Here is a 14,219-nt window from a genome sequence, read left to right as displayed (position 1 = left end):
AATGTTGATCATGAGGTACTGTTTCGAGGCTTCTTCTACCTCCATTTGCAGGTACGCCTGGGCCAGATCAATCTTAGTGAAGCATTTCCCTCCAGATAACGAGGCGAAAATATCTTCAATCCACGGAAGTGGATATTGTACCGTGTGAAGGACTGGGTTCACTGTCACCTTAAAGTCAACCCAAGCACAAGCAGTCTCCCAACCAGACATAGCCAGTCTGATAAGGGAGACAGGGAACCAGTCAACCGAATAAGCAAAACACCCTTAACCACAATAAAACTTCCAACACAAAAAGATAAGAAATAACTGAAACCCAGCTTGGAGAATCAGATGGTCAGGAAGTACCTTTGCCCTGGTAATAAAAATAATGAGCTGGATGAAAAATGATGGACATCTGTGATCCCAGCCCACCGAAATAAGAAATAAAAATAGGGCAGGGAGCAGTCTGTCTGTCTGTATGTCTGTTTATCTGTCTATTTATCTGTCTATCTATCTATCTGTCTATCTATCTGTCTGTCTGTCTATATATCTATCTATCTGTCTGTCTATCTGTCTACCTATCTGTCTATCTATCTATCTGTCTATCTATCTGTCTGTCTATCCATCTATCTATCTATCTGTCGATCTATATATATATATCTATCCATCTGTCTATCTTTCTTTCTGTCTATCTATCTGTCTATCTCTCTATCTATCTCTCTATCTATCTATCTGTCTATCTATCTGTCTGTCTGTCTATATATCTATCTATCTGTCTGTCTATCTGTCTATCTATCTGTCTATCTATCTATCTGTCTATCTATCTGTCTCTCTGTCTGTCTGTCTATCCATCTATCTATCTATCTGTCTATCTATATATATATATATATCCATCTGTCTATCTTTCTTTCTGTCTATCTATCTGTCTATCTCTCTATCTATCTCTCTATCTATCTATCTCTCTATCTATATATCTATCTCTATCTCTATCTGTATATCTATCTCTCTATCTGTCTCTCTATCTATCTCTCTATCTGTCTATCTCTCTCTCTCTCTATCTCTCTATCTATCTTTCTGTCGCTATTTTCACCAGTTTCAATGTGAGAACCTATCAACAGATAACAATGGTACGTCAAATGTTCTGATACACAGCTCTGACTCCCGTTCCCAGTTAGACTTTTGAAATCCCCAGCACCAAACTGGCTCGAATTAACTTGCAACCCCGAATAAACATAGTGGACGGCAGTCCCTCAGCCCGACAGCTCTGACGACGGTCCACCTGTCCTTCGATGAGAGGCACCTTGGAAAAAGCAGCCCAATGATTGGGGTTCAAGCTTTCGAAGCAATATGGAGCAGTAATTGTTGGAATCGCCTCTGGACTAAGGTCACTGACACAGTAACCTATCACAATTCATCATATGATCAAGTCTAAGACACAGAAACATGAGATCTGTCCAGCACAATAGTCGTTGGGTCAAAATTGTGATAACATCCTGGGGGGTCACCATTGACCACAAACATAACTGGACCAGCCATATAAATACTGTGGCAACAAGAGCAGGTCAGAGGCTGGGTATTCTGCGGTGAGTGTCTCACCCCCTGACTCCCCAAAGCCTACAAGGCACATGTCAGGAGTGTGATGGAATACTCTCCACTTGCCTGGATGAGTGCAGCTCCAACAACACTCAAGAAGCTCGACACCATCCAGGACAAAGCAGCCCGCTTGATCGGCACCCCATCCACCACCTTAAACATTCACTCCCTCCACCACTGGCGCACCGTGACTGCAGTGTGGACCATCTACAAGATGCACTGCAGCAACTCGCCAAGGCTTCTTCGGCAGCACCTCCCAAACCTGCGACCTCTTCCACCTAGAAGGACAAGGGCAGCAGGCGCATGGGAACACCACCACCTCCAAGTTCCCCTCCAAGTCACACACACCATCCTGACTTGGAAATATATCACCGATCCTTCATCGTCGCTGGGTCAGAATCCTGGAACTCCCTCCCTAACAGCACTGTGGGAGCACCTTCACCACACGGACTGCAGTGGTTCAAGAAGGCGGCTCACCACCACCTTCTCAAGGGCAACTAGGGATGGGCAATAAATGCCGGCCTTGACAGCAACGCCCACATCCCAGGAACGAATAAAAAAAAAACAGAATCCAGGTTATGGACAGGAAGTCCACACATAAACCAGATTTTTAATAATTCATGTACACAGTTCTTCCAATTCATTGTTTTCTCATTGTGTTTTCACAGATCCGGCTGGGAATGTAAAGAGAAATGTAATTATCTCCTGTGTGGTAGTCGGAGTGATGGTGATTGTTCTGGCCACGTTTCTCATCGTTCTACTGATCAGGAAGAAATCCACAGCAGCAGGTAAATTATTGGAAACTGAGAGGTGAAATCAACTGTCTAGACAGCCACAGGCAGTTCAACTCCGACCGACCTCTCGACCTTTTATCTTTCTTCTGATTTTCAGATTGCTGGTCTTGCTCTCCGCTCTTATCCCAAGCTTTCTCTCTTTCCCGACAACCGCTTACCTTCTCCTCAATTCCCACCACTCCACTGTGCTCAGGAGTTGAGGGTGGTGAATGGGAGCCCTCACTGGGGGCAGGTTCCTCTACCGTCACCCTGCATCACCTGGACAAGGTGCAAGAAAAGGTTCTTCCAAACCTTCTTATCTCATTCTGTCTGTCTGTCTCTCTATCTCTCTATCTATCTTTTCATCTATCTCTGTCTATCTATCTCTCTATCTCTCTCTCTATCCATCTGTCCGTCCGTCCCCGCCTCCCTGTCTGTCTGTCTCTGTCTGTCTCTATCTCTCTATCTCTATCTGTCTCTCTGTCTGTTTCTGTCTCTCTGTCTGTTTCTGTCTGTCTGTCTTTGCTTGTCTCTCTATCTCTCTGTCTATCTGTCTGTCTCTGTCTGTCTATTATATAGTTTTACTTTCCCTCCCAATCTGAACTTATTACGAAGGCCATAATATGGATAGAACATTGAGAGTTACCCACACAGAGCACATACTTAAATATAAATAAATAAATCAAACCAAGGTTCTGTAACCAGGGGTCAGGACTGTTGTGGTCAAGAAATGATTTTATTTTGAAAGTGAGCCTTCCGCATTGCCTCCTTCCCAGTTTCCCATTGATCACACTGGGCTTCACCATCTCACTCTGAGCCACACTTGCAATAAATGTTCAAATTATGGCAATATCAGTGTCGTAGACAGAGCCTGAAAAATAAATAACTCACAGCTTTCACTATGTCCGAGAGAGAGAGAGCGAGCAAGAGAGAGAGAGAAAGAGAGTGAGTGAGAGAGAGAGAGAAAGAGAGTGAGTGAGAGAGAGAGACACACAGAGCGAAAGAGAGAAAGAAAGAGAGAGAGAGTGAGAGAGAGAGAGAAAAGAATCAAAGAGAGAGAGGGAGAGAAAGAGAGAGAGAAAGAGAGAGAGAGAAGGAGAGAAAGAAAGAGAGAGAGAAAGAGGAAAGAGAGAGAGAAAAAGAGAGAGAAAGAGAGAAAAGGAGAGAGAGAGAATGAGAGAGATAGAATGAGAGAGAGAGAGAGAATGAGAGAGAGAGAATGAGAGAGAGAGAGAGAGAATGAGAGAGAGAGAAAGATAGAAAGAGAGGAAAAGAGAGAAAGAGAGAAAGAAAGAGAACGAGAGAGAGAGAAAGATAGAAAGAGAGGAAAAGAGAGAAAGAGAGAAAGAAAGAGAAAGAGAGAGAGAGAAAGAACGAAATAAAGAGAATGAATGAATGAATGAATGGCCTTGCCTTTCAGGATGTCTCAGTGCTTTACAGCCAATAAACTACGTTTCAAATGCAGGAATCGTGACGGACAATTTACACACAGCAAGATCCCCGAAACAGCAATAAATTGAATGCCAGGATTATTTGTTGTCGGTCTTGGTTCGGATGCCAGGAGGATTTCCCCGCTCTTCTTTAAACAGTGCGGTGGGATCTCTGAGGGCAGATGGGGGCCTCGGTTTAACGTCCCATGCGAAAGACGGCACCTCAGACAGTGCAGCACTCCCTCAGTACTGCACTGGCAGTGTCAGCCTGGATTGTGTGCTCAAGTCCCTGGAGAAATACCTGAACCCACAACCTTACGACTCGGGGGTGAGAGTGCTATCACAGGACCAAGACTGACGCCTATTTTCAGCATAAACAGTAACACACCACCCCGGCCCCACATCAAGCACCTGATACTAGAATCTCAATGGAACGGTAAAATCAGCAACTCACAATTATCTTTCAATAGCGCCACACAGACACCAACTACCTTTTGTAATAAGGTAGGAAATTCTACCGATACACAGCCAGTGAATCAATATCTGTCGAGAGAAATGACAGAGACAGCTGTATGTCCTCCAGTGGCTCAGTGGGTATCACCCTCGCCTCTGAGTCAGAAGGTCATGGGTTCAAGTCCCACTCCAGAGGCTTGAGCACAAACATCTAGGCTGACACTCCCAGTGTAGTACTGAGGGAGCGCCGCACTGTCGGAGGGGCAGTACTGAGGGAGCGCCGCACTGTCGGAGGGGCAGTACTGAGGGAGTGCTACACTGTCGGAGGGGCAGTACTGAGGGAGCGCCGCACTGTCGGAGGGGCAGTACTGAGGGAGCGCCGCACTGTCGGAGGGGCAGTACTGAGGGAGCGCCGCACTGTCGGAGGGGCAGCACTGAGGGAGCGCCGCACTGTCGGAGGGGCAGTACTGAGGGAGTGCTACACTGTCGGAGGGGCAGTACTGATGGAGCGCCGCACTGTCGGAGGGGCAGTACTGAGGGAGCGCCGCACTGTCGGAGAAGCAGTACTGAGGGAGCGCTGCACTGTCGGAGGGGCAGTACTGAGGGAGCGCCGCACTGTCGGAGGGGCAGCACTGAGGGAGCGCCGCACTGTCGGAGGGGCAGTACTGAGGGAGTGCTACACTGTCGGAGGGGCAGTACTGAGGGAGCACCGCACTGTCGGGGTGGAAGTACTGAGGGAGCGCTGCACTGTCGGAGGGGCCGTACTGAGGGAGCACCGCACTGTCGGAGGGGCAGTACTGAGGGAGCACCGCACTGTCGGAGTGGAAGTACTGGGGGAGCGCTGCGCTGTCGGAGTGGCAGTACTGAGGGAGCCCTGCGCTGTCGGAGGGGTAGTACTGAGGGAGCACTGCACTGTCGGAGGGGCAGTACTGAGGGAGCGCTGCACTGTTGGAGGAGCAGTACTGAGGGAGCGCTGCGCTGTCGGAGGGGTAGTACTGAGGGAGCGCCGCACTGTCGGAGGGGCGGTACTGAGGGAGCGCCGCACTGTCGGAGGGGCCGTACTGAGGGAGCACTGCACTGTCGGAGGGGCAGTACTGAGGGAACGCCACACTGTCGGAGGGGCAGTACTGAGGGAGCACCGCACTGTCGGAGGGGCAGTACTGAGGGAGCACCGCACTGTCGGAGGAAAAGTACTGATGGAGCGCCGCACTGTCGGAGGTGCCGTCCTTCAGATGAGACGTTAAACCGAGGCCCCGACTGCAGTCTCAGGTGGACGTAAAGAGATCCCATTGCACTATTTTGATGAAGAGCAGGGGGAGTTATCCCCGGGACCCTGATCAATTTTTATCCCTCATCCAACATCACTAAAAACAGATGACCTGGTCATTATCACATTGCTGTTTGTGGGAGCTTGCTGTGCACAAATTGGCTGCCGCGTTTCCTACATTCAAACAGAGACTACACTTCATTGGCTGTAAAGCACTTTGCGATGTCCGGTGGTGGTGAAAGGCGCTATATAAATGCAAGTCTTTCTTTTCTCCATTAGAATTGAGGAGCTGGTTTACATCAACGTGCACTGATTCAATATATTTTATGCTTTCAGAGGGACCCTACGTCAATGTTCCTCTTCAAAGGAAGAAAGCTGAGCAGGTAAATCCAATCCCGCATTAATATATGGTCACTTCGCGCTCCTCACTAAACTTCCCATTTTGAATGCTGACGGGCTGAATCATGTCCTTCCTCAGTTTACTAACAACATCGATTCCTTCACAAGAACCCCACGGTAAAAATGACTGTTCAAGGCAATACCTTAACAAATCTTAGCGCGTTTAACGATAACGGGTCACATAAGAACATAAGAAATAAGAGCAGGAGTCGACCATACAGCCCCTCGAGCCTGCTCCACCATTCAATAAGATCATGGCTGATCATCGACCTCAACTCCACTTTCCCGCCCGATCTCCATATCCCTCAATTCCCCTAGAGTCCAAAAACCTATCGATCTCAGCCTGGAATATACTCAACGACTGAGCCTCCACAGCCCTCTGGGGTAGAGAATTCCAAAGATTCACCACCCTCTGAGTGAAGAAATTCCTCCTCATCTCAGTCCTAAATGGCCGACCCCTTATCCTGAGACTGAGACCCCTGGTTCTAGACTCTCCAGCCAGGGGGAAACATCCTCTCAGCATCGACCCTGTCAATCCCCCTCAGAATCTTATACCTTTCAATGAGATCACCTCTCATTCTTCTAAACTCCAGAGGGTATAGTGCTGAAGGGTTCACGTCTTGGTTACAATATTGCACAAACCAAAAGCATAAACACAGCAAAGCATCTCTGCTTTGATATACCGGATAGTTATACCCGCAATATATCACCGTACACCAATCGTTCCAATGGTTTTGGGTCTTTCAAAAGGGGAATCGGAGAAATTCTTCAATCGGAAAAGTGCGCAGGGCTACGGGGAGCGAGCAGGGGGGAGCGGAACTAATTGGAGAGCTCTTTCAAAGAGCCGGCACAGGCACGATGGGCTGAAAAGGACACTTCTGTGTGACTCTGTGACTCCATGAATGAATTTCAGCCGTTATTTAATGCCCAGAGATCTGCCAACATTGTTAAGTGCTGCAGCATTGATCTCATTGTTCATGGAGCACATTTTGCGCTGTGTCCATGTACACATTGCAGTTTGCCTTTCCCTTACTGTCGAGGCCAATTCCTGAATGTTCCTCTATTGAGCTGCATTAACTTTATGTTCCAGGATACATCTGACTTGAACTCCATTTACATGGTACGTATATCCAACACTCAGACCATTCCAAGCGTCACCTCATTTCATCTCTAAGTTATAGAGATATCAAAAATTCTCACTTGTTTCAACAACTCCTCACAGGGTTTGAAGTTGGAGGAACAGTCAGTTTACAGCCAGCTGCAGAGGTATGGTTCATACACTGTGAAATTAATAGTCAGCAACCCCCCGACATCATGTCTCTGTCTGTCTGTCTATCTATCTGTCTCTCTGTCTGTCTCTCTGTCTCTCTATCTATCTATCTATCTATCTGTCTCTCTGTCTGTCTCTCTGTCTCTCTATCTGTCTCTCTATCTATCTATCTATCTATCTGTTTCTCTGCCTGTCTCTCTGTCTGTCTATCTATCTGTCTCTCTGTCTGTCTCTCTGTCTATCTATCTGTCTCTCTATCTATCTATCTATCTGTCTCTCTATCTATCTATCTATCTGTCTCTCTATCTATCTATCTATCTGTTTCTCTGCCTGTCTCTCTGTCTGTCTATCTATCTATCTGTCTGTCTATATCTCTCTCTCTCTATCTGTCTATCTATATATCTTTCTATCTATGTCTGTCTGTCTATATATCTCTGTCTGTCTATCTATCTATCTATCTGTCTCTCTCTCTTTGTCTGTCTGTCTATTTATCTATCTATATTTATCTCTCTCTATCTCTCTATCTCTTTATCTCTCTTTATCTCTCTATCTATCTATCTCTCTATCTTATCTCTCTATCTATCTTTCTCTATCTGCCTGTCTCTCTGTCTGTCTCTCTGTCTGTCTCTATCTCTATCTATCTATCTATCTCTATCTATCTCTCGGTCTCTCTATCTGTCTATCTATCTATCTATCTCTCTATCTCTTTATCTCTCTTTATCTCTCTATCTCTTTATCTCTCTCTCTATCTATCTATCTCTTTATCTCTCTCTCTCTATCTATCGATCTATCTATCTCTCTCTCTCTGTCTCTCTCTCACTACCTATCTTTCTCCCTCTCTATCTCTCCAGCTATCTCTCTCTATCTATCTATCTCTATCTCTCTCTCTCTATCTCTCTCTATCTCTCTCTCTATCTCTCTCTCTCTCTCTATCTCTCTCTATCTCTCTCTCTCTCTCTATCTCTCGCTATCTATCTAATGTTCATTCAATTCCCTTTCTCCTGTTTCCTGCTATAAATAACTATTGCACTGTGTCCATTTCTTTTCCACATATTGATCCTCTGGCCGTGACAGGTCTAACTCTTTGATCTTTTTCAGATAAGGTGCTCGCATGTTTACTGGGAATGTAAGAACAGGGACAACTCCTGCTCACCCCGGGGAGTGTTCCCTCCTCCATGGGGGTCCCGGTCCTTCAATTGTGTTCAACAGACTCCCTTAAGGAAATTACCTTCTGAATGGAACACTGGTCTAGAAACTGCGACGTGCCCTTTTCTAACCAGGGCTTTGTGCAGCTGCAGCACAACTTCTACCCACTTGTATTCTAGTCACCCACCACCAACTCCACAACCGCCAACTCTGAGTCTGTTGGAACCAGAAGAACACACGGCGAAATATAATAAGAAAATAAGAAATAGGAGCAGGTGTAGGCCATTTGGCCTCTCGAGCCTGCTCCACCATTCAATAAGATCACGGCTGATCATCGACCTCATCTCCACGCTCCAGAACTATCCCCAAATCCCTTAATATTGAAAAAACTATCAATCTCTGTCTTGAATATACTCAACGACTGAGCCTCCACAGCCCTCTGGGGTAGAGAATTCCAAAGATTCACCACCCTCTGAGTGAAGAAATCACTCCTCATCTCAGTCCTAAATGGCCGACCCCTTATTCTGAGACTGTGGCCCCTGGTTCTAGACTCCCCAGCCAGGGGAAACATCCTCCCTGCATCTACCCTGTCAAGCCCTGTAAGAATTTTGTATGTTTCAATTAGATCACCTCTCATTCTTCTAAACTCTAGAGAATATAGGCCTAGTCTACTCAATCTCTCCTCATAGGACAATCCCCCCATCCCAGGAACCAGTCTGGTGAGCCTTCGCTGCACTCCCTCTATGGCAAGTATATCCTTCCTTAGGTAAGGAGACCAAAGCTGTACACAATACTCCAGGTGTGGTCTCACCAGGGCCCTGTTTAATGGCCAGGATTGGGCGGTGGTTATGACGGTGAAGCTGTCAGCGTTTGCCGTCATTCCCCCTCTGGAACTTCCGGATTTGCCACATACGCAGATACAGACGGGAATCCAGAAGTTGCGGTCAGCCATTCCCTGTCCCAGTGTGAAACTCCCCAGAGCAGACAATCAATCCAAATCGCACTGAAGGATGAAATCTTACCCTGTTACACTGGAATGTTGCTGTTAAACTCCCCTCCCAAACCTCCCCGAAAAAGTTAAGCTTTGTTGAAAGAGGTGTAACTGGGCTTTTAACGACGTACTGACTGCTGAACAACCTCTCTGGCCCTGAAAATCTAATTTTATATTTGTGGATTGTCAAATTTTTACATTAATATGATTAAGAATGCCATGTTTCTTTTTTAAATAATATTTTTAAAGGTTTGTTTATGATATTTCAGCTTCTGCCTTAATCCTACATGTATGTCGCAATCTTTATTTCGCTCTCTGTAAAATTGATTAAAAAAATAAATTAGTATCTGTGCATTTTACTTCCTGGTTTGCAGTCTGTGAGAATTCTTCAAATGGATTGGCTTCTCAGCCTGCTTTTTAAAAAATTAATTTATGGGATGTGGGTGTCGCTGGAAAGTCCAGCATTTATTGCCCATCACCAATTGCTCCTTGAGAAGATGACATCACTGTTGCTGGACACTGGAGACTCGCCTGATTGGATGCCAGATTAAAACTGAAGTCCGCAGAGGGGAAATTCACGCTACAGAGGTCGGTGGAGCTTTGTGGGCAGCTTTCTTCGAGGCCAGCGGCGAGCGCCGTCGCTTTGCCGCTGACTGCAAGTTCTGGGCCGAGTTATAACCTGAGATGAAGACGATTCCGTCAGTGTTCCCAAAATCCCAAAAAGCCCTAAATGACTCCGGATCCCTTGCTTCCCTGTCACCAAAGATCGAGATGGCCCATGCCCCAAGTCAGCGCAGGTCTTGACGCTTGACGTTGCATTTTCACCTTCGCTGGAGGGCGGATTTAACAAAAATAAACCATAAATTATACATTGGTGAGAATGATTCCAATTAGAAGGGTGCAGCACTAGCGGCAGCACCAAGCAGCTTGGCCACTTCCCAAGTGCTCAGCTAAGAATCCCCAGAAAAGAAGCTTAGAGGAATCATCGAATCATAGAATGGTTACAGCACAGAAGGAGGCCATTCGGCCCCTCGAGCCCGTGCCGGCTCTCTGCAAGAGCACTTCAGCTAGTCCCACTCCCCCGCCCTTTCCCCGTAGCCCTGCAAATTTGTTTCCTTCAGGTACTTATCCATTTCCCTTTTGAAAGCTACGATTGAGTCTGCCTCCACCACCCTTTCAGGCAGTGCATTCCAGATCCTGACCACTCGCTGCGCAAAAAAGTTTTTCCTCATGTCGCCTTTGGTTCTTCTGCCAATCACTTTAAATCTGTGTCCTCTGGTTCTCGACCCTCCCGCCAATGGGAACAGTTTCTCTCTATCTACTCTGTCCAGACCCCTCATGATTTTGAACTCCCCGCTCAGATCTCGTCTCGAACTTCTCTGCTGTAAGCAGAACCACACCAGCTTCTCCAGTCTCTCCATGTAACTGAAGTCCCTCATCCCTGGAACCATTCTAGTAAATCTTTTCTGCACCCTCTGTAAGGCCTTCACATCCTTCCTAAAGTGCGGTGCCCAGAATTGGACACACTACTCCAGTTGAGGTCGGACCAGTGTTTTATAAAGGTTCATCATAACTTCCTTGCTTTTGTACTCTATTGGCTGGATTTTCATTGAGGAGGCAGGTAGGAGGCGGGACTACAACTTTCGGGGTTGTAGTCCCACCTCCATCGAGTTGTGGCCAACCCATACGATTCTGACTTGATTGACCTAGTTGAGCCCGCCCAGCGGGCTCAGCAGTCCAATTAAGGGCCACCCGGCAGCAGGTGACGTCACAGATTGACATTTCATCTGTCAAGAGCTTTTGACAGATGAAATATCAGCGTTTGACAGCTGTTTGAAGCTGTCAAACACTGACAATCTGTACTCCAAGTTAATTCCTTCCTCTCAGAATGATTTAGAGATCTCTCCAAAACAGAAAGCTGAATGCTGCAATTTTTGACAGATCGCAGCCATTCTGCTTTCTGTGCCGGTGAGATGAGGGACTCCCGAGACCTGAAGGAAGGAAGGCTGTAAAGGTAAGTAAAACTTCTTTAAACACTTTACACACACCAAACACACTTACCTCTGCACTCACGCAACCACCACTCACCTGAACACCGGACATCTCGACCCCTCCAAGCCCTTCAGCCCGACGGCCCACCTCGCTAACTTGGCATTGTTTGGAGCTGTCGGGAATCCTACACTTCAAGAATGAAAACAGGAATTGGGCTAAAAACTGCCTGTTAACTACCTGTTAACCGGCAGTTAATTGGCAATAATCCCCTTACCACCTCAGGAAGGCGGGTCCCAGTGCGGGTCGGGTACCCGCCTCCTTTGAAACTGGCATGGAGGCGGGTTGGGGGCGAGATTGGTTCGTGCCTCCCCGATTTCAGGATTTTAACCCCCCGCACACCTCCAATCCCACCTCCACGCCCCACGCCTCTCTTTATTAAGCCCAGGATCCCATAAGCTTTTTTAACTGCTTTCCATATCTGTCCTGTTACCTTCATTGATTGAAGGTAAGCATGCAGGTGCAGCAGGCGGTTAAGAAGGCAAATGGTATGTTGGCCTTCATAGCGAGAGGATTCGAGTACAGGAGCAAGGATGTCTTGCTGCAGTTGTACAGGGCCTTGGTGAGACCACACCTTGAGTATTGTGTGCAGTTTTGGTCGCCTTACCTGAGGAAGGATGATCTTGCCATGGAGGGAGTGCAGCGAAGATTCACCAGGCTGATACCTGGGATGGCAGGAATGACGTATGAAGAGAGATTGGGTCGATTGGGCTTATACTCGCTGGAGTTTAGAAGAATGAGAGGGGATCTCTTTGAAACTTATAAAATTCTGACAGGACTGGACAGACTAGATGCAGGAAGGATGTTCCCAATGGCGGGGGAGTCCAGAACCAGGGGTCACGGTCTAAAGATAAGGGGTAAGCCATTTAGGACTGAGATGATGAGGAATTTCTTCACCCAGAGAGTGGTGAACCTGTGGAATTCTCCACCACAGAAGGCAGTTGAGGCCAATTAATTCAAAATATTCAAGAAGGAGTTAGATATTGTAAGGAACAGCTATTCGATTCATAGATGAAGTTTGACTCTTAGAACAGAAATTAAAACTGCAGTCAGGAACAGATGGGGGCAAGGGTCAGTACGGCCAATTAACAAACACCAAAATGATAAGAAGGTCATAAAATGCAAGGAAACAGGGAGGATAGCACCTGCTAGATAATAAGGTGCCACGAAGCCATAAAATGCCCTTGAAGAAACTTGACAAAACATTCCTCAGAAAGATAAGAGGAAAAGGCTTGGCAGGCATGTAGAGCGAGACAGTGGGAGATGTTTCCCCGCATCACACTTGGAATAAAAAATTAGTGTAGGTGATTGACATTAAATAAATCACGGCCCATCGAAATAACTATAAGTATAGTGGGCTGAGAGCAGAAGACAGACAGCGAGGTGCGAAGGCTTCCGTGAGGTGGAAATCAATGCTGGCTCAGGACTAGCACCTTGACTAAGTTTAGCCTCTGAGGTGGATCAATGCTGGCTCACTCCTAACACCTCCAACAGCTCGAGGGATGAATCGACAGAGGCAACTGCTGTTGCAGACTACAGAGACTTGCTGATCCAAGACCTCCAAGCTGCCTCATCAGACATCCAACCAACTGTCCGTCTGGGTCATGGCGTTCCGATTCAGGAGTCGTAGATTGCTCTCTACTGTCACGGGTTGTATGTCTATTATACTCAGCTTAAACCAGATGTAATACCTGATTGTGCTTTAAAACTGTAGAGGGGAAAAATTCGGTATCGCCCCGCTTGGGGCGCCATTATCGGCCGTGCGCAAAGTTCAGCGCCTGGCGCTAATTCTCGCCTCCGACAGCAACGTTGGCTTTTATCGCCCCTGGAGGTGATTGGAGCGCTAAATCAGGCGCTTCACACCTGTCTTAAGGCGCAAAGGCCGAGGAGCGAGGCGCTACCTCAGAGCGCTGGCGAAGCAAGGAAGGGCAAATCAAAATGAACCTGCAAAGTGCTGCTCAGTACTCAAAACTTCTTCACACAGCATCGAATCTCTCCAGAAGTCTCTCTCTCTCTCTCTCTCTCTCAGAATGCGTGGTGCAAAAATGTCACCGACAACAAAAGGCAGGAAGCGGTCGCCTTTAAATAGCGCTCCCCCAGTCCCTTTCTGACAGCATAACCCTCCCCTCAACCTGTCGTTGCTGGCGGCAGGCCCTAAGGCGGGGGGCACCTCTCATTATCCGGTCCGGGGCGCTGACAGGGCGTTGCGCACTCGACTGACGTCACAATCTGCCGGCGCAGGAGATTGTGGCAGTAGTGTTTAGCGCCGCCGCAAAATGTCTAGTTAAATTCGCGAGCGGCGCAAACATCGCCGCGCCCGGGCGCTAGTCACTTTGCGCCCCATTAGCGCCCTCTTAAGGTGCTAATGGGAGGCGCAAACAACTGCATTTTTCCCCCTAGCTCTTTAATAAAAGCCTTACAACTTCTAAAGCCCTGTTGGGTAACCTGTGTGAGCCTGTGATCCTAACCTTACAATATATTTCTTAAGGCTAAAGGGATCAAGGGATATGGGGAGAAGGCAGGGACAGGGTACTGAATTTGGATGATCAGCCATGATCTCATTAAATGACGGAGCAGGCTCGAGGAGCCGAATGGCCTACTCCTGCTCCTGTCTTCTATGTTTCTATGTTTCCATGTGAACAACAGGCCCAAGGGCCTAGTTAGTTTTGCATGACGCGCCTCGCCCAGTTCAAGTTGCTCGTGTCGGAGGCCTACTCCTGCTCCTATCTTCTATGTTTCTATGTTACCTCTGGTGTCCCCCAAGGATCTATCCTTTGTCCCCTCCTATTTCTCATTTACATGCTGCCCCCTTGGCAACATCATCTGAAAACACAGCGTCAGTTTCCACATGTACGCTGACGACACCCAG

The 14,219-nt window shown here is 47.4% G+C and overlaps 1 protein-coding gene across 1 annotated transcript in view; it reads left to right on the top strand.

The window, feature by feature from the left end:
• LOC147109973 (poliovirus receptor homolog) overlaps positions 1-9,645 on the top strand; it is a 30,574-nt gene extending 20,929 nt beyond the window's left edge. The window contains exons 4-8 of the mRNA XM_086002446.1: positions 2,241-2,360; positions 5,832-5,878; positions 6,985-7,014; positions 7,117-7,160; positions 8,263-9,645. Of these exons, the coding sequence (XP_085858572.1) occupies positions 2,241-2,360; positions 5,832-5,878; positions 6,985-7,014; positions 7,117-7,160; positions 8,263-8,266 (245 nt within the window). The 3' untranslated portion in view covers positions 8,267-9,645. The remainder of the gene's footprint in view (positions 1-2,240; positions 2,361-5,831; positions 5,879-6,984; positions 7,015-7,116; positions 7,161-8,262) is intronic.
• Positions 9,646-14,219: the final 4,574 nt, after the last annotated feature.

Source organism: Somniosus microcephalus, chromosome 12 (assembly GCF_052327205.1).
Source record: "Somniosus microcephalus isolate GS21.2 chromosome 12, FLI_Smic_1.0, whole genome shotgun sequence".
Lineage (NCBI taxonomy): Eukaryota > Metazoa > Chordata > Chondrichthyes > Squaliformes > Somniosidae > Somniosus > Somniosus microcephalus.
The sequence above is the reverse complement of the archived record's forward strand: the minus strand, read 5'-3'. Positions and strand labels throughout refer to the sequence as shown.